The sequence below is a fragment of the Polypterus senegalus genome, chromosome 7 (assembly GCF_016835505.1).
Source record: "Polypterus senegalus isolate Bchr_013 chromosome 7, ASM1683550v1, whole genome shotgun sequence".
Classification (NCBI taxonomy): Eukaryota; Metazoa; Chordata; class Cladistia; order Polypteriformes; family Polypteridae; genus Polypterus; species Polypterus senegalus.
Window position 1 is genome coordinate 157,261,760 of NC_053160.1, and position 21,322 is coordinate 157,283,081.

The 21,322-nt window shown below is 37.9% G+C and overlaps 1 protein-coding gene across 1 annotated transcript in view; it reads left to right on the top strand.

Moving 5' to 3' along the window:
- The window catches only part of lrrc2 (leucine rich repeat containing 2), a 130,928-nt gene that overhangs the window by 12,277 nt on the left and 97,329 nt on the right, over window positions 1-21,322 (top strand). The window contains exon 3 of the mRNA XM_039759434.1: window positions 9,391-9,592. Coding sequence (XP_039615368.1) covers window positions 9,391-9,592 — 202 coding nt within the window. The remainder of the gene's footprint in view (window positions 1-9,390; window positions 9,593-21,322) is intronic.

A 21,322-nucleotide genomic window follows, 5' to 3' on the forward strand; every position in this document is an offset into this window, starting at 1 on the left:
GCAGGTTAGGTGGATTGGCGATTCTAAATTGGCCCTGGTGTGTTTGTGTGTGTCCTGCGGTGGGTTGGCACCCTGCCCAGGATTGGTTCCTGCCTTGTGCCCTGTGTTGGCTGGGATTGGCTCCAGCAGACCCCCGTGACCCTGTATTCGGATTCAGCGGGTTAGACAATGGATGGATGGATGGATGTATAATGTCCAGAAAGACTGTGCACACAGTTGGCTTAGGCCTGTGTTTAACTTTGGCTTTGACTATACAGTGTATTGTATCTGACCATGGAATCCCAGAGGTTTATTTTCTCCATTAATTCTACTCACTGGAGTTTTTGTTTTCCTCTTCTCTGTTGCCAGCTGGCCATAACACAATTATAACTTTAATGGACACCAAATATATTATTAGTATCCTTTTATGTTAAGCAGTTTGTTTTTTTAATGTGTGAATTAAATCATTTGAACAATTTGACAATGTGATCTGCAACAAGAGTAATGAGCAGGTTAAGGAGATCCTGGAGTGGTGGAGAGGAACCTCCTTGCAACAAGGAGGCTCGGGTTCACATTCTGGGTGCTACCTGCATGAAGTTGTCATGTTCTCCTCACATCCTCACATGCTCCAGTTTTCTTCCATAATCCACAGACATGCAGGTTAGGTGAACTGGCATTGCCAAATTGGCCCTAGTTTACAGTATTTGTGTGTGTGTGTTTACTCTGTGATGAACTGTTGCCCTTATCAGGTGATGTTTCTGCCTTGCACCCTATGAATGCTGGGATAGGATCCAGGTGTATTACAACCCTGCCTTGAATAAGCAGGTTGAGAAGATAAATGAAGTTATTGAATTAAACTGGTTTTCCTAAATTGGTGTAGGAGTGAAAGTGGATGTGCATGTATGTGTGCCCTCTGTACTGGCACCATGTACAGCAATAATTCCTGCTTTGTGGCCAATGTACTCAATGCTGTTGGGCTAGGCTCTGCTTTCTTGTACATATTGACTGGAATAAGATTAAACAGTTTTGGCAAAAAGTATTGAGAAAGTCTTAAAGAATCCTACTGCAATGCCTTTAGTGGTCTGAAATTCAACAGCATTCTGAAAGTTTTATAATCCTTCCATTTACCTGAAAAAAACTCAAGTTACCATCTACCTCACTTCTTTTTGTATTAAATCTAAGACAAACTGACAGAGGCCTATACTGCACTATTCTACATCTTTTCAATGAAAGCTCCCTTAGTTTTTATGGCCCTATTGTCCAGAATGTCAAATACTAAATTTACTGTCAGTATCCAGGCACAAGCCACAGAACTTTAGTGTTTCACTTAGAAAACAATGATGCTGAAGCAAGGATATGTTTGCTTCCATTTCACTGCTCTATTTTTAGCTCCATATAAGCATCCTTCCATACTTCATTATTCCATTATCTAGTTTAGGGTCGCATTTCCTTACAAGGCAAACTCAAGCATACACCAACAGCCCCCCATATAACCCCAATTTACAGTCACCAGTTAACTTAAATGCATTTTTAGGGATCTGCAAGAGAACCAGAGAAAACCCACACGGACACGTCAAGAAGATTCAATTACCTTACAGGCAGATGCCAGGCCTGCAATTGGAATCCAGACCTTTACAGCTGTGAGACAGCAGTTCTGTTTATTTGATTTTACTTTCTCTGTGTGCATTACATTCTTACTTTTTGTGCTTTTTTCTTGCTTTTTGAAATTGCTTTGGGAAATTGTTTTGACAGAGCACACTATGGAAGTAGTTACATAAAATAAAGGTTAAAACTCAAATGGGTCTGTAAGAAGAAAAGGCTAAAAAGAAGAAAAGATAGTTGCGTGCCTCCAGCTGTGGGATTATTTGTTTACATTGCATTGTCTCTACGATTTATTCTCATACATGAAACACAAGCATAGAGTGGAGGCAGATTGTAATGTACATGCAACAGATATTTGAAGATGGTCACAGGATATGTTTTCATTTCTTCTTTTTTCTTTTTGTATTAAAGTCCAACTTAAAGATTGTCCACACCTTCATTTATGCTTTCTCTCACTATATTGACATAACTCCATGGGTAATTAGGATATCTACTCCCCAAACAAATGAAAATATCTTGTTTCACTATATATGTGGATATACAGTAATACTAAAATATCACTTTGGATCACCTGTGTCATACAGGAATTGATTACTGAATAGGCCAGAGGAGGAAAACTCTTAGAGAACGATTTTATTGTGCAAAGAATTGTGTTATTTTGCAATATATATATTCCAATTGTTTCATAATAATTATTGTGATATTATGCAAAACTACTGCATTGTTTTACAAAGACGTTGCCAGCTGTGGTCTGTATCACCCTGCACATGCACATTAGTGACAGCTGATGAAGAAGAGGTTAAGCATGTGCATAGCATGCAATAGAGTGACAAGAATTGAACAGACATTATATACATACATTTAATTCTGCATGTGCTGAGGGGTATATTTAATCCACCCGGTTTAGGGTCTCAGAGAGCCAGCCAGTGATTATTGCAGCAATCCTGGATGTAAGGTAAACAACAAACATTGTGGACAATATGTTGCTATAGATATTTGGTGGCACAGCGGTACTTTGGATTTTTGGAGGCTCAAGTTTGAAAAAGGGGATGGATTTTATTTCCTTCACGGTATATGAAGAATTAAATGTATTTTGTTAATTGGCAAGTATTACTAGCACATTTCCAACATTCTGTGTTAAAACAGATAATCCACAATCCACAATGCCTTTATCAGGGAGGATTTGCAAACTCCATTTAGACCATGGTACTGTGAGGCAGGAATGACAGCTCTTTGCTACCACTTTGCCTAAATTAAAACATTTGTACTAAACTTACTAAATTCAAACCTGATTAAAATTAAATATATACCGAAAACTTTTACTCAGTTCTTGTCACTTGGTTGCAATTTATGTGTGTACTGAATCTCTCCCTCAATAAATGGACGGCTGCATGCATGATGTTACTGGCAGCAACAGGCAGTATGTTTGCAAAATAACATAGTTCGTTTTCAAAACAAAAACTTATTGCAAAATGAGGCTAATTATTGTGGAATAATGCAAAACTATGAAATAATGCAATCTTTTTTTTAAGTGGTGGGAATAAACTTCTATAGATTTTGCTCATGTTATTTAATCAGTGATTTTTTTCTTAAACAAACATAGTAGGTGGATTTTTAAAAAACTTAATTAACCATTTATTAAATTTATATATAGCATCTTTTATAATAGGGCAGCACGGTGGCGCAGTGGTAGCACTGCTGCCTTGCAGTTATGAGACCCGGGTTTGTTTCCTGGGTCCTCCCTGTGTGGAGTCTGCATGTTCTCCCCGTGTTTGAGTGGGTTTCCTCTGGGTGCTCGGGTTTCCTCCCGCAGTCCAAAGACAAGCAGGTTAGGTGCATTGGCGATTCTAATGTGTCCCTAGTGTGTGCTTGGTGTGTGGATGTGTGTGCCCTGCGGTGGGCTGGCACCCTGCCTGGGGTTTGTTTCCTGCCTTGCACCCTGTGTTGGCTGGGACTGGCTCCAGCAGACCCCCGTAACCCTGTAGTTAGGATATAGCAGGTTGGATAATGGATGGATGGAAGTTTCCAACACAGGTTAAAAACCTCCAAAATTCCAATCTATGACCTTTGTGCTGATCAACTCATACATTTAGAAAATGTGCGCATAGTGCAACATTTAGGTGTATTTGGGGACTGTTTTGTACGTTGGAGCATTTTTTCACTTCTTAAAAAGACATCTCATTTTTGTTTATTATATATTTTTGTAACAATGGGTCATACCCAAAAATATTTATTAGTAGAGTACATAAGGTACATCTTTCCTAGTAATATTTTATAATATGTAGTTGAAATTGAGATGAAGTAGGCTCATGGTGGCTCAGAAGCTCTCAATGGCAGCAGATTCCAACTCAAATGACGTTAAAATTGCATTGACTGATGTTCTTGTGTTAGCTGTTGATATGCTGTTGTTATGGCTAATTGTAGTTCACATTTCTTAAGTATGAAAGTTGGAGAGTGTCCATGGTAGACAGCAGGTCATTATGAGCTTTGCTGGTAAATTATAGTGTCAATGAATTATTGTAATTTGCAGATAATATAAATACAACTGTGAAGTTATTTTTAGTGTAAAGTAAACATTGATTTTCCATTTATTCACTCTATACTTGTAGAGCCACATTTAATTCACTCCTTTTTATTATTTCTTTCTACCTAGAATAAGTGATTTTTTTTGTTTTCCATGCATTTCATTGTCAGATAATTACCCTGCCTTGGGTTGACATGGCACAAGTGGCCCAATTCTGCTACTATTACTATATATAGCAATACAAAAGAATTGACTCCAACAAAATCAAAAAGTGGACTTGATGAAAAATATTTGAAAATTGGATCAAAAAACCAAAGCATTTGACAAAATACAGCACTGAAATGGAGATATTTATATAAAACGGAGACAGGATGGGATATGGCAGGAAATGACATCAAAACTGTAGGACCGAATGACGTCATCATAGCTGAATGCGAAGTGATGTCATCACAATGATCCGGAAGTGATGTCATCAGTGTGGGACCAGAAATGACATCATTTTCTGTAGTCGGAAGCAGAAATGAGGTTAGACAGCCATTTTGAGAACTCGGAAATGGTGGAGGTAAGTGAATGGGATCAAAATATTTCTTCTTTGGGTCTGGTGGAAATGAGAGAGAGCCGTTAGTACCTGAAATCAACCCTTTATCTTGCGATAGATCACTCACCTTAAGGCTTATTGACTGCCTTCCAAGCGCACGTGTGTGCAATGATAAAACAACCCAGACGCATCGGGTCAGGCGGTGAAATAATTCAAAGGGAGAAAACCCTGTAGGGGTCTGTGGTACTTCCTGATAGGCAAATAACACGAGGGGAGTCCCTTGGTCTGTTAACACCTCTTTCGGGATCCTGACACACACAAAGATCCCTACTAGTTCCCGTGCTGTAATTTTGGAAGTATCCAAGTGCAAATGAACAACCTCTGGAAATCGAGTGGCAGAATCTACTACAACAATAATAATATTTATCTATACTAATAAAAGGCAAAGCCCTCACTCACTGACTCACTCACTCACTCACTAATTCTCCATCTTCCCATGTAGGTAGAAGGCTGAAATTTGGCAGGCTTATTCCTTACAGCTTACTTACAAAAGTTAAGCAGGTTTCATTTCGAAATTTTACAAGTAACAGTCATAACGGTCGATAACGGTCGACAACATCCGCCATGTTGAACTCTCTTATTTACGGCCCCATCTTCACGAAATTTGGTAGGCGGCTTCCCTGCGCTAACTAAAACCGATGTACGTACTTATTTCGATGGTATGACACCACTGTCAGCCGCCATATTGAACTTTCCAACGTCACTAATTCTCCAACTTCCTGTGTAGGTAGAAGGCTAAAATTTGGCAGGCTCATTTCTTATGGCTTACTTACAAAAGTTAAGCAGGTTTCATTTCGAAATTCTACACGTAACGATCATAACGGTTGACAACTTTCGCCATGTTGAACTTTCTTATTTAAGGCCCCATCTTCACGAAATTTGGTAGGTGGCTTCCCTGTGCTAACCAAAACCGATGTACCTACTTATTTCAGTGGTATGATGCCACTGTCGGCCACCATATTGAACTTTCCAATGTCACTAATTCTCCAACTTCCCGTGTAGGTAGAAGGCTGAAATTTAGCATGCTCATTCCTTACTGCTTACAAAAGTTAAGCAGGTTTCATTTCGAAATTCTACGCGTAACGGTCATAATGGTCGACAACGTCCGCCATGTTGAACTTTCTTATTTATGGTCCCATCTTCACGAAATTTAGTAGGTGGCTTCCCTGCGCTAACCAAAACCAATGTACGTACTTATTTGGGTGGTATGATGCCACTGTCGGCCGCCATATTGAACTTTTCAATGGTCTTTGTTACTTATGGGCCCATTTTCAAGAAATTTGGTACGCGGGTTCCCAACGCTAACTGAATCCTACTTACGCACATATATACTGTACGTCCATAGCCTGCAGCTTGGTCACCGTGTGAGGTAGCGTTGGGTCCCCCATCCCAATGCCTCCCACGTTGTTGGCTGCCTGCCTATATAAGGCCGTCTTTCGCTCCGGTCTCTACATTCTCTTCCTTTCTTCGCCACGGGATTCATGTCTCCCTGCTGATAACTACAGCCTTTTTATTTAATCAACGGCTTCTCTGCTGTTTTATTGTTCGTTTATGATGATTATAGTTATTGTTTAGGTATTTTAGACTTACTTTACATTGCTCAGGTACCCATTTCCTTTATCATTCCAACTGAACCCCCATTAACATGTCTATCGAGGTGATCACCATCGATCAAAGAACTGTCACTTACCAAGTGGTTTCCATGCCCGGAGATGGCACCTACCTTTTCCATTCTCTGTGTTACATATTGCACGGCCATATCAGGCTCACTCTTGATATCCGGAGGAACATTGTGTCTTATGTATTATACAGGAGATAATTATACTACAAAGGAGCACTATAAGAGTGAAATGCTTAAGCCCTTCACCTATGGTTCTGCATGTGAGTTGATGGCTGCCGCTGAATTGTTCGGTTTTCGCTTTCAAGTGTACTGAAATGGCCAAATATTTTAAACCTTTCGACAACTGCCAGTGCCTCTTAAACATCTTAGACTCACAGGTGACGATTTCAGTAGTGGACACTTTGATGTTTATGAATGTTTAAACTCTCAAAAGCTGGATGTGAAGTTATCGATGAAACCGGTTGTATGCTTACAACGCTTGACAGATGACGAATGTCACTTCAACACAAGTCCTGCAAATACTGTCGTAATTGAAACAAACCATGAAACTCAAACCGATTATGACAGCAGCAATCCAAACTGTGAGATTTGAAACAAGATTACTGTTCACATGGCCAACTGTACGTTACATGCTAAAGAGTAAGCTCAGCGCACAGCTTGGTCATATTACAACCGGAGGGCTGAACTCAAAATGTGGTATACAAAGAGATCCTTAACAAATAATTATTGGTATATTTTCCCTCAGTTTAAAAAGGTTTAATTTTCTTCTTAATAAAAATTTTAAGGCAGTAGTTCGCTGCTGCGAAGCGCGGGTATTTTGCTAGTTTATTTATATATCACATTTTCATACAAATGATATAGCTCAATGTGCTTTACAGGATGAAAAAAGACAAAATATAAAAAATAAAATTGGGCAACACTAATTAACATAGAATAAAAGTAAGGTCCTCATAGTATTCAGGTTTCACATGGAATAACTTGATGATGATGGTCATGTAGACTTCTGGCCTTTAATTAAGGTGCTTTAATTGGGTGGTGGTGGAGCAGATCGCCACCACAGAAAACCCGTAAAAGAACATCAGAGAAAGTAGGAGTTAGTAAGGATTTTGGAGCCACCATGAATTATAATGATGAATAAATGCATATGCAGAATATCAGGATTAAACTAAAATGAAGCTATGAAAAAGCCATGTTAAAATAATGACAAATATACTGTATATTTATGGCCATTTAATGAGGATTCTAACGGACCTACGAGGTCAATGTTCAAAGGGAATATCAATCAGGGTAAAGGAATAAGAAAATCTGATGAGGATAGCACTCAGGGCATGAAGCACATGAAGCACACAATCATCTGATCTACTCGTTTATCCCAGGCTCACCTTGTATCAGGCTTGTTGACTGCCTCCTAAGTGATGTGTGTGTATATACACAGTACACCCCCAAAATTCGTGGGGGTTACGTTCCTAGAGCACCCACGAATTGTGAAAAAAATGCAACTTTTGGATATGGTTAAAAAATGCCTTTTAAATGCCTATTTTTATAGTTTAAACCATAAATACGGTATGCCCCAGAAGCACTTTAATTTCGTTGCAAACTCAGCTTAATACATTACCTAAAAACAGAATGAAAAGGTAAACCCGTATACTGTACAGTACTGTACTGTTATATCTCCCTCTGTGCTAGAATGTTAAATACCGATGTTACCCCTATATGTACTGTAATTTATGCAAGCGCGTTTTCTTTGGTATGCGCTGTTGTTTTCTTTGTTATAAGTAGAGTAAATACATAATAATTTCATTTAATTAAAATATTCATTTATAAAATAAAAATTAAATGTACTGGTACTCATCAATGATGAATGATATTGATGATGATGATGATGAGGTAGCTGTGCAGTACAATCCAGATGATTTAAAACTCCACGAGTGGCGTCTCTTCTTCAGGCACTTCAGGAGGAGTCGTACATTTGGACGGGTCCTCTTCTGGTGGGGTTTCGTGCTGGCTTTTCTTTATAGGTTTCAGGAACATTGTGATGGGAAGTTTGGGAAAATCGTCTCCTGTAGCGAACTGCTGGTACAATTTCCGTGCTTTCTCACGGATGATATTATCGTGTCCTTCTTCCTGCAGTCAGTGATCCACAATGCCAAGGCAGATTCCATTTTGATGATATTTTTATTCCTTTCGGTCGTTACCTTTTTGGCACTATCACAGAAACTTACAGATATAGTACTCCAGTCTTGAAACTGAATGATTTTTGGGATGCCAAATGGGTTGTCCCTTTTATTTGTTGCCAGACAAAATAAACTGAACAAAAAAGGAAAAACAAATGAAAACTTTTCACTGCTCCCTGGTCGGGGGTTTCTCATAAGTTTCATTCTCTTTCACAATGGGACAATGGAAAGAGTAAACCTACCCGTAATTGAAATCACACAGAATATTCCTCTGTTTTAAGACAGACAAGTTTAAAAATTTGTCGGTGGTTTTCAATGTGTGTTTGATATGTAAAATCTGTTGTACAGTCTGCTCATTTTGGAATATCTTAATGAAGACGAAAATTGAGCTTTCACAACAAACTTTTATAAAGAAAACTGGGCAACGTTTCAACAAAGTCAGTCTACAGAGAGTTGTGTTGTTTCATGCAGATAGACAGACATGACAAGGATATTACATGCAACGACACCTGGAAATAAGTGTATTAACCTGGTAAGGAAAAGAAACAGCTCAGGAAGTTGAATGCAGTGTTCTGTAGGCTTCCCTCAAGTGCAAGTACCTTCTGGGAACTGTTTGCTCACCCACACTTCATGTTGGTTGGTTTCTTCCAGATGTTCTGGAATCCTTTATAAGTCAAATACATTGTATCAAGTTGATTGACCTCTCTAAATCGTCACTAATGATTTCTGAGTGGGCCCTTAAATGGACTTTCATCTTATCTTTGTCTTTCTCCTATTTTAAATTATTAAACTTTGATTCGTTGTGATTATAAACTTCCTCTGTAGGTAATATAAAAGGATGGGGACCACTTTTAATTAAGCACGTCTGTTTGTGATTTCTTTTACTTTTTAGGTTGACTGAAGAATGGACCTTTAGACTTGAAATAAAGAAAAGAGCACTTTTAAGAAAGAGTCAACTGGAAGTTGCAGATGAACTGTATCATATCCATGACAAACATTTTCAGTCTGCAGAACGTACCTCACCCGATTCAGGAATTGATGTTGAGGCTGAAGACAGAAATTTTATATTTGAGCTCAATGGAGAACATCACACGGTATGCTTGAGTTTTGTTCATACTTACTGTATGTATTTAGAAGTAAATATTCTCACCTTAATTTGACCCTGTTGAGACAATAAATCTCAGTGAGGTGTTAATTAAATATTTCAGAATTACTGAAATGTACTTACCTCAGTAAATGGATTTGATTTATACTATTGTGGAATAAAAACAAGATAATTGTCAGATTAATACAATGTTTATTAGGAAAAACAAAATACATGTGGAGAGCACCCAAAGCCAAATGCATATTCTAATAACACCAGTTCTCACAAAGCACTAAATAATAAAAGCAAAAACACTGCCAAGGTTGCAAGGCTCTATACTTGTTAAGATGTCTGTTCTAACCTTCAATACAAGTAAATACTTTGTATAATAAAAGTAAAAAAACAGGACAATAAGTGCAAACTGACCATGCAGGTGGACAAAAAGTATAAACTATTAAGAATTCTAAACATGAAAACTATGCCATAATACATCTCCTTTTTGGCATAGCTGTTAAGCCTTTCTATTTGCAGTTGCATGCAGTTACTTCTAGAATAAACATATACTATAATAACATAAAATAATACAAAGTACAATATTGTACATTACTCCACAATATATACAATACAATACAATTTATTTTTGTATAGCCCAAAATCACACAAGAAGTGCCGCAATGGGCTTTAACAGGCCCTGCCTCTTGACAACCCCCCAGCCTTGACTCTCTTAGAAGACAAGAAAATACTCCCAAAAAAACCCTTGAAGGGAAAAAATGGAAGAAACCTTGGGAAAGGCAGTTCAAAGAGAGACCCCTTTCCAGGTAGGTTGGGTGTGCAGTGGGTGTCAAAAAGAAGGGGGTCAATACAATACAATACAATACACAGAACAGAACAAATCCTCAATACAGTATAAGAAGAAAAATTCTTGAAGTACGGAGTAGAATTTAACAGTAGATGATATCACATATTAAGTTTTGGATATTTTTAGAGTCCTGGAGACCTCATCCATCAAGCTGCCTCCCCCATTGGGCCATTCCACAGCTGAAATAGCTGTAATCTGACGAAAAGACCCCTCATTCCCACGATTCCTGCAATCCTCCATCAGGGATGACTTTACCTTAGGCAGGCAAAACAACTTGGCAGGTGGGCCGTGGCAGCAAGTGCCACTTTTGAGTACCGAGAAGAGAAACAGAATAGGTGAGGGTTAGTATCCAATTCTAACTATCATGTTACTTATGTTTTAGTGCTAATGACTAACAACAGAGATGCAGTCTGTACAGTAAATCAGCAGCTCTAGTCAGGAAGCGCTAAACTGAAGTAGTGAGTCTTCAGTCGAGATTTAAAAGCTGAGACCGAAGGGGCATCTCTTACAGTAGCAGGCAGATCATTCCATAGTTTATGGGCCCTGTAACTAAAAGCTCAACCTCCCACTGTTATTTTATTAATCCTTGGAATCATAAACAGACTGGCATCTTGAGATCTTAATGTGTGCTCTGGTTTGTAAGTCATGATAAGTTCAGACAAGTAAGCCGGACCTCGGCCATTTAATGCTTTATATGTTAAAAGGAGGATTTTGAAAATTGCCCTAAACTTAACTGGGAGCCAGTGTAAGGATTTAAGAACTGGAGTTATGTGTTCATATTTTCTTGTTCTTGTAATAATTCTTGCAGCAGCATTTTGGATTAACTGGAGGCTGTATAAAGAACAGTTTGAACATCCAATGAACACCACATTGCAGTAGTCAATCCTACTAGAAATAAATGTATGAATTAATATCTCAGAGTCCTGTTTATTTAGAAAGCACCTTCATTTACCAATATTTTTAAGATGGAAGAAACATGATTTGGACAGCTTTGTAATATGCGCTTTAAATGACATGCTAGAGTCAAAGATAGCTACTACATTGCGGGCTGATTCAGTAAAATTAATGGTGATTCCAACTGAGTTAAATGATGACAAAATATTGTTGTGATCAGCGTCATTCCCTCCAACAATTAACATCTCTGTTTTATCTGTGTTTAAAGACAAGTAGTTCTCATCCATCCACTCCTTTAATTCACTAACACAACTAATTAAAGACAACATCGGAGAAACTTCATTTGATCTAAATGAAAGGTATAACTGGGTGTCATCTGCATATGAGTGAAAATTAACATTATGTTTCCTAATGAGAGATCCCAGTGGAAGCATGTAAAGTGAAAACAGTAAAGGTCTCAGTACTGAGCCCTGCGGGACACCATATTGAACTTCTGTGTATAATGATGGAGTACTGTCAGCACATTTCTGTACATATTGGAATCGATTTGATAAATAAGAAACCAAGTGAGCAGAGTACCTGCAAGCCCAACATCATTTTCTAGCCTGTGCAGTAAAATAGAATGGTCAATGGTGTCAAATGCTGCACTTAAGTCTAACAACATAATTACAGTGGAGTTTCCTTCATCAGAGGATATCAGAATGTCATTTACAACCTGCGTTAGTGCCGTTTCTGTACTATGACCTGTGTGGAAACTAGACTGGAATTTCTCAAATAAAATATAATGCATAAGGTGTGACTGAAGCTGATTGGCGGCTACTTTTTCTAGTATTTTACAGAGAAAGGGTAAATTTGAAATAGGCCTATAATTATTTAGTATGTGTGGGTCTAGGTCTGACTTTTTAAGTAATGGTTTAATGACTGAAAGCTTTAGTGCATCAGGTACTGTGCCATGCAATAATGAACTATTGATAATGTTTAGAATAAGCGCTGCAAGAACATCCATTGCACTTTTTACTAGTTTTTTTGCCACTGGATCTAGGGAACAAGTAGTGGGCTTCATTTTAGAAATTAAAGTTAAGACTTCCTGCTCAGTTACAGAATTAAAATTACTAAAGTGCTGAATGCAATGTGAGGCAGGGCCTGCTAAGCTAGTATGTAGTTTGTACTGTGATGCTGAGATCTGGGATCTTATATTTTTAATTTTCTCATTGAAGAAGTTCATAAAGTCTGTACTGCTAATATCTGTTGGTATTTTGCACTGTAGATCTGAATTTCCATTTGTTAATTTAGCCACTGTTCTATACTGTACCCAAGGATTTTTATTATTGCTATCTATTATTGTAGAATAATATTCTGAGCAAGCTTTAAAGAGAGCTTCTTTATATTTTTTAACACTCTCTGTCCATGCAATATGAAAGACATGTAGCTTTGTTGTTCTCCAACTGCCATATAACATGCTTTACAGGATACTGTACAACATGCAATAATCAATATATTCTGTCCCCGAACGCCGTATTAGTGAGGCTTCTCTCCCAAGACCAAATCTGTACGGAGTGTGCGTCGCCCAACTGGTTGTAGTGAACGTGGACAGATAGTTTACTCACCAAGAAGTCAAGGCTGAGAGTCCGTATACTTTAATGTAGAGTTCTTGCCATAAGTAATACAAGTATTAGGACGTAAAACCATTGATAACCTAAAGGTAAAAGGACGATAATTTCCTTAACCTAAATACAATATGGTGGGAACTAAAGTAAAAACAAAAGCAGCGCCAATAGAAAAAAGGGAGCTAGGGACATACCAAATGTATTAATTAAATGGGGGTGGAGGTAGGAACGTACCAAACAGTTTAATAAAAATATTAACACGGGCTGCTGTAGCAGCACATAATACATTTTGAAAGCTTCACCATAAAATAAATGTATATCAATAAAAGTTTCAGTATAGCAAAAATCACATTTTTCCTGTATAAATTGCTTAGGTGAATTTTCTCGACTGCTTATGCCAAATTAAAGTCAACTGACAATCATATACACTTTACCAGTAGCTTAAAAAGTAAGTCTAAGAAGTAAATTGAACATAATGTATATAAAGAAAAATGCAGATGAAAAGAGAGACAAAGTAAGTGAAAGCATCCACTTGGAGTGATGGAGTTCTAGCTTGTTTGTAAGTCACAGATTGTATAGATTTTATCAAAGTTATATTTCCATTTTCTAGATGGCCGCTTTGTTAAAGGAAGGGCAGTGCTTCTAATGTGGTAACTAACATTCACCATAAGTTATAATATACTGTATATTCAAAAACTGCATCTTATTCTTGTAAAACTTAATTTCAAAATATGTTCAGGCTGAAAAAAAGTGGCTTATGTCACAATAAAGTTAATTTTCTACTCACCAACAAGCAACAGATTAACACTTTCATGACTGTATTAATAATAACTAGGGCTGGAATCGATTCGAAAATTATTAATGACATAAGTGTATGTAAAATTACATTAAAATGTAGTTATAACATTAATATAGTACATAAATCATACATAAAATTAAATAACACTGAATCACAAAATTAGTGCAAAATTAACACAAAGCAATTAAAAAAAAAATAATGGCACGCTTTAAACTAAACTTTAAACAATGACCATAAACCTGAAATTTTAACAAAATACTACTTGAGCAAGAAGTTGAATTTGAATGCCTTCCTAAAAGTCAAGTTGAAAAAAAAGGCAATAAGAAAACCACGCCAATATATTAATTCTCAAATAGGGATGTGAAACACAGACATGTCAAATAAAAATGATCAAGACGATTGTTGACTTTGGATGCACTGCTATAGACTGATTTAACTGAAAGAATAAGCATATCTTAAATGGGCATACATTAAAACTCCATAAAAACTAACCTCAATTGTTCACCACCATCAACAATTGAAAATTATAGTCTACACAAGTGTTGTGTCTGCGAACAGCAATCTCTAAGTTGCTTTTCTTGCTGCCCCCTGTCCCACCCCTTCAGACAATTTAGCACATCTAAGAGATTTATTGCTTTTTGGTTGGTAGAATCAAGATGTGCCTGGGGATTATTTGGGTTACAAAAATGTGGCTCTACAGAAGAATGGTTAGAAAACACTGCTCTACCTAAAACTCCACTCCTAGCATGCTTAAAAAGATCTCCATAAGAATGCTGTACAATACTTGGAATGTTATGTGGAATTCTTTGCATAAATTGGTGAAGATACTGCATACTGGAATAATCAGTAAGAATAACCATTATACTTTCATAGAATTTTGTCATTATATTAGGCAGTCAACATTGCAAGCTTCCAGACAGACTGGCAAGTTAAATATAAAGGCACTAGACACTTATTTTGGTTTTAGTGCCACTCAGTGATAGCTTATTTGGCACTTATGGGATATAACTTATTTGAGATCTACCAATCTATCTTTAGGCGTTATTATGGTGTTGAGACGGCCCTCCTTAAAGTATTCAATGACATCTCTATTACTAGCGCTGCAGTCCTTGTCCTCCTTGACCTGTCTGCTACCTTTGACAGTATTGACAATGAGATATTGCTGTTGTGGCTTGAACATCTTCTTGGGCTTAAAGGGGCTGCTCTTAACTGGTTCAGGTCATATCTGACTGGTAAACACTTCTCAGTGACTTTAAATTCCTCTTATTCATCTACTGCTCCTATTAAATGTGGTGTTCTTCGGGGATCCATTTTGGGTCCTGTTTTGTTTTCTATATGCCTTCATCCTATTGGAGCTACTTTTAGGAAATTTAATATTTCTTTTCACTGCTTTGCTGATGATACACAGGTTTATACAAAGTATTCCCATCTGCAACTCTGCAATAAATCAACTGCACAACTGTCTTTCTGAACTAAGATCCTGAATGGCTAATCATTTTCTTGATCTAAATCAAAATAAAACAGAGGTGCTTATAATGGGTCCATCAGCTAAAGGCCAAATTGATCTTGGACTTCTCGGCTCTTTCTCTGTCTTTTGCAAACCTCAAACTTCCCCAATCTTGATGTTATCTTTGACAGTAGCCTCTCTTTTGAGAAACAGGTTAATTCCATAGTCAAGAGTTGCTTTTCCAGCTTCGTCTATTAGGTAAGATCAAGCCTTTTTTTATCTTCTAGGGATCTTGAGAAAGCTACTCAAGCTTTTATCTTTTCTCGCCTTGATTACTGCAACTCGCTGTATTCTGGGATTAGTAAATCCCTGATACGCAGGTTACAGTTGGTCCAGAATGCTGCCGCTCGTTTTCTGGTTGGGGCAAGAAAGTCTGATTCTGTTTCTCCAATATTAGCTTCTTTTCACTGGCTGCCTGTCAGTTTTAGAATTGATTTTAAAATCCTGTTGCTAGTTTTTAAATCTTTACATGGTCTTGATCCTGCCTATTTATCTTGTGTACTTCACACTGGCCACCTAGGGTGCTTACATCTTCTGGCCAGTTGTCTCTTGTTGTCCCTAGTACCAGATTATGTAACATTATTTCTGTTTATTATTTATTTTATTTATGTTCATTTATTTTATTTCTATTTATGTTATTCATGTTAATTGTATGTTTTTCTTGTATTCCATTATTGTAAAGCACTTTGGCCACAGCATTCCTATGTTGTTTTAAATGTGCTATATAAATAAATTGACATTGACATTGACATATAACATTGAATTGATCTTCTTATGAAGTGAAAAAAAAAGTGTAACGTTTACCTTCACAATTTTTCTCTAGCATCGCAGCAGGCCTGCCATAACCCACACCCCTTTCCTACCAGGCACCTGTACCTGTCAGCAGGTATAATTTAAGAAAATGGACACTAGTGTTACATATTGACATGTGGGGTATCGTTATGAACAGTGTAATATAAAATTTTAAACCTTTAAATGAAAATTTTACTTAACATTTAATATATAATTTGTTTAAAAGTAGTATATAAATATGGTACTGGATATGTATATGATTCTTTAGGTAAACACTTAACTCTTTTGTATTATTGTTTCATAATGTTAAAAAAAAAAAAAAAGAAAAAGAAATGCCGCCCTGACCAAAGCACTTCCTGAGGAGTTTGCCTCGATGCCAGCCCTGGATGGGACAATATTTTTTAATGCATTAAACAGGCCACATCAATTGCAAAAATTAACGTGTTAACTTCCCAGGCCTAATAATAATACTATAACAATTGTCATCTCTTTATCACAAGCTACTGACATTGAAGGTGGTCTTTGACTTGGACTAAAATTAAATAGAGCAAGATAGAGAAGATGTGCATGGAGCACTAAATAGATGAATGAGTCTCACAGGTGCACTCAACTTCACTGGATCACTGTTGCAGATTTGTTTCATGGGTGAAAGAAGGATATAACAGCGGGCTTGACTTCAGCGTTTAGATGATGAGTAGAAGTGTCACTAGCAGAATTCAGTAATAGTGCTGCTCGTGTACTGAAGCTAGTGAATGGGTTGGAACTCATTGTGTTTGAAATGTGTCAGAAATTGAACTGTGGCATTCAGTGTTAGAAGGAGTGTGCACATACTTATTCTTCAAAGGCAAACGAAGAGAAAACTGTAGTAAACCAAGAAGAAGATTAAGGAAAATATAAAAATAAATGTGTCTAAGTCTTGAAAGGTATTGTGACGAACACAACACACAGCATACAATTGATGAAGATGGAAAAGGAAATCTTAGCAGCACGGATTTTTATGGGTGACCCAAATGAAAGTAGCCTGACAAAGTGATAGCCAAATCACTGGAAACAGAGACGGGCAAGAAGTTTATACAAACACATTACACTTGATGTTAATCTGATCAATGATTAAAGACAGAAATTAACTTTTTAATAAAGTGTTTGCTTAAAAATTATTTCTTTTGCGATTCTAAATTTAGATTTCTATTTTGTTATTCTAAATTATAGATTCCAAATTTGTGATTTATTTTGCAAGGTCTTTCCTTTTTTAACAAAGTTTGAATACCCTTTAACAAATGGTTTGACAGTAAATAGCTGGCTGCTGTGACACTGCACATCATGTAATGTGGAATCACATGTCTATCAGCATGTAGCATCACAACAAGGTCACAAAATATGTGACATATTCCATTTAATGAAGACATAAACAAATAAAAATAACACTGAAATGTTAAAATCACTTTTTAAACCTTAATATCAGATAAGGATGAACACTGGAAACATCTCTAATTGTAGCTTCAGTTTTGTTGTGTAACATTGAATTCAGTACAGATCCAACAGGGATACAGTGGCTGGTCACTGAAGACCTTCATTATAACTGAGAAGATACACGCTGCAAAGTGGTTAACACTTCTTAACTATTCTTGATATTCCATCCATCCATCCATTATTCAACCCACTATATCCTAATGACAGGGTCACGGGAGCCAATCCCAGCCAACACAGGGCGCAAGGCAGGAAACAAACCCCAGGCAGGGGGCACACACACACACCAAGCCCACACTAGGGACAATTTAGAATCACCAATGCGCCTAATCTGCATGTCTCCTAACTGCGATGCAGCAGCACTACCCACTGTGCCACTATGCCGCCTCTGATATTCCATTATTGCATGCCACATGGGTAACAGAATAAGGAGCAGGAGAGGAATGTAAGTCAAAAAACAAGGTCAAACAAAACTGGAAGGCAACAGAATGATCACCATAACCAAAATATAAGACAGCATTTAAAGTCCAAAAGAAACAAGCTACAAGTAAAAAACCAGAGAACTATTTAGATAAAGCATATTAATGTATTAGAATGTTTTTAAACACAATTTTGGACAAAGCACTTGGAGTGGCCTCATAAAATGTTGCATTAGTGACATTACACGGCATAACCTATAAGAGTGCACCCTCAGGAGTGTGCCTTCATGGAAACAGAGCTACAAAAAATAACAGCAAGCACAAGAAACAAAATGAAGATGCAGTGAGGTACAAGGCATTATTATAATAAGACTATAGAATGGAATGAATGATATATTTCAGGTTTCTAAGGCTAAAGATCTCTATACAAATATCTCAAACATGCAGAAAAAAATGCATCTGTGACACAAAAAAATAACAACGTTTGTCCCCTTGTAACAGTAGTGGGAGGCCCTGCTGACCTGAAAAGAAACTTCCACTTCAGCCATTCCACCTTTACTACAGAAAATGGTATTTACAGTACCTTCTATTAGTCCTCTGGCTAATGGATCTTTTAAAAGATGGTCTTTACAAAACATTCTGCATTGACTTTTCCTAATTTTAAAATAGATAGTAGTCTCCTTAGTTCTTCCTGGACTCCTGGCTTCTTTTAAAGGCGATATCACATTATAGATTTTTCTATCGTAGCTTTCAATTATATATTCTTAGCAAGATAGAGGCAGACAGCAGCATGTTCCCTTGAAGGCCAGTTGCATAAATGTGACATATCTAGAGACTCATTTCAACTTGTTTTGCCCCGACAAATCCAACAGGTCACAGGTTCAAATACCTGTTAAATCTTCGTACAACACCAGCTCTGACAGGCAGCACACTATTGGCTGTCAGCAAAAGGGGAAAGGAGTTTTCGGTCATGTAAACTTACCTAGTCTGGTCTTGAAATCTGCAACATATCCTACGACTTGAAGTTGTGTAATGTAGCATTTGGTTAAAACAGGTGCTCAGGCTTCTTTTAGCACAATAGACACATAGTGAGTAGGGTGAAGTATTATCTCTTTATCTGTCTAGGGGTGAACTGACAGATAAAGAGATAATACTTATATCTGTCTAGGGTGCACACTGTCCAGGGGCATCAAACCCAGAATTAGAAGTGTCTAACCGTTGTCATGTCCTGGCGGAGCTGGACGGTGACTCTGATAATTCTGAGGTGGAAGGCAGGGTTGAGGAGCCCCAACGGGCCACCTCAAAACCAGTTCCCAAAAAGAGAGAGGTAGTGATAGTTGGGGACTCAATCATTAGGGGGATTGAAATGCAGGTGTGCTCCATAGAGAGAGAGTCTCGCCCGGTGTGTTGCCTTCCGGGAGCACAGGTGGGAGACCTCCCTGGAAGGATGGATAGGCTCTTGACCAGAGCGGGGGTGGATCCAGTTGTCATTGTCCACGTTGGAACAAATGACATACATAAGGGTAGTCTGTCAGTTCTGCGTTCCAAATTCAAAGAGTTAGGTACCAAGCTGAGGAGCAGAACTGACAAGGTAGTCTTCTCCGAAGTTCTGCCTGTGCCACACGCCAGTCCAGGTAAGATTGAGGAGATTAGAAGGCTTAACGTGTGGCTCAAATCTTGGTGCAGGGTAGAAGGGTATAGGTTTATGGGGGCATTGGGACTCCTTTTGGAACAGATGGAACCTGTTCCGCCGTGATGGGTTACATCTGAACCGGAGGGGCACCAATGTATTGGGTATTGCGTATGTGTAGGCTAGTTGAGGATTGTTTAAACTAGGGAATGGGGGGGCAGGGAGAGAGACTAAAAGACAGTTGGAGAGGAATATAGCAGATAAGGCAAAAGAAGACCCCAAGAGATTCTTTCAGTATTTTAGTAGTAAAAGAACAGTTAAGGAGGAGGTCAAGTTCATCAGGAATAGTAAAGGGGAATTAAAAGATACAGACAATGAAATAGCAGATGCCCTAAACTTATATTTTTCTGAGGTGTTTACAAGTTAACAAGTGGATATCCTCCCAGAGGTAAACACGACTACTAAGGAGGTATTGAGGGATTTGGAAATTGTAGAGGGAGAAGTGCTGCTCAGATTAAATAAGATGAAATCAAACAAATCACCAGGACCAGATAATATTTATCCTCGTGTTCTTAAGGAGGCTAGTGAGTACATATATAAACCCTTGACACATATTTTTAGGAAGTCACTGTGCACTGGATAGATTCCAAAGGACTGGAAAATGGCAAATATCATCCCATTATATAAAAAGGGTGACAGGGCAGATCCAAGCAACTATAGGCCAGTAAGCTTAACATGCATCACAGGAAAATTAATGGAAGGAATTATTAAGGATAAGATTGAGCAACACATGGCAAGGACAGGAGTTATTCTGAACAGTCAGCATGGGTTCAGAAGAGGCAGGTCGTGTTTTACTAACATGTTGGAATTCTATGAGGAGGCAACAAAAGGATACGATCAAAGTGGAGCTTATGATATTATTTATCTTCACTTTCAGAAAGCATTTGAAAAGGTGCCACATGAGAGGTTGGGCATCAAATTAAAAGAAGTGGGAGTTCAGGGTGATGTTTTTAGATGGGTGCAGAATTGGCTCGACACAGGAAGCAGAGGGTGATGGTGCGAGGAACCTCATCAGAACTGGCCGATGTTAAGAGTGGTGTTCCACAGGGGTCAGTGCTAGGGCCGCTGCTGTTTTTAATATATATAAATGATTTGGATAGGAATATAAGTAACAAGCTGGTTAAGTTTGCAGATGATACCAAGATAGGTGGATTAGCAGATAATTTGGAATCCGTTATATCATTACAGAAAGACTTGGATAGCAAACAGAATTGGGCAGATTTGTGGCAGATGAAATTTAATGACAGTAAATGTAAAATATTACACATAGGAAGTAAAAATATTAGGTTTGAATACACAATGAGAGGTCGGAAAATCGAGAGTCCACCTTATGAGAAGGGATTTAGGAGTCATAGTGGACTCTAAGCTATCAACTTCCCAACAGTGTTCAGAAGCCATTAAGAAGGCTAACTGAATGTTAGGTTATATAGCAAGATCTGTGGAGTACAAGTCCAAGGAGGTTATGCTCAACCTTTATAATGCACTGGTGAGGCCTCATCTTGAGTACTGTGTGAAGTTGTGGTCTCCAGGCTACAAAAAGGACATAGCAGCGCTAGAAAAGGTCCAGAGAAGAGCGACTAGGCTAATTCCAGGGCTACAAGGGTTGAATTATGAGGAAAGATTAAAAGAGCTGAGCCTTTACAGTTTAAGCAAAAGAAGATTAAGAGGTGACATGATTGAAGTGTTTAAAATTATGAAGGGAATTA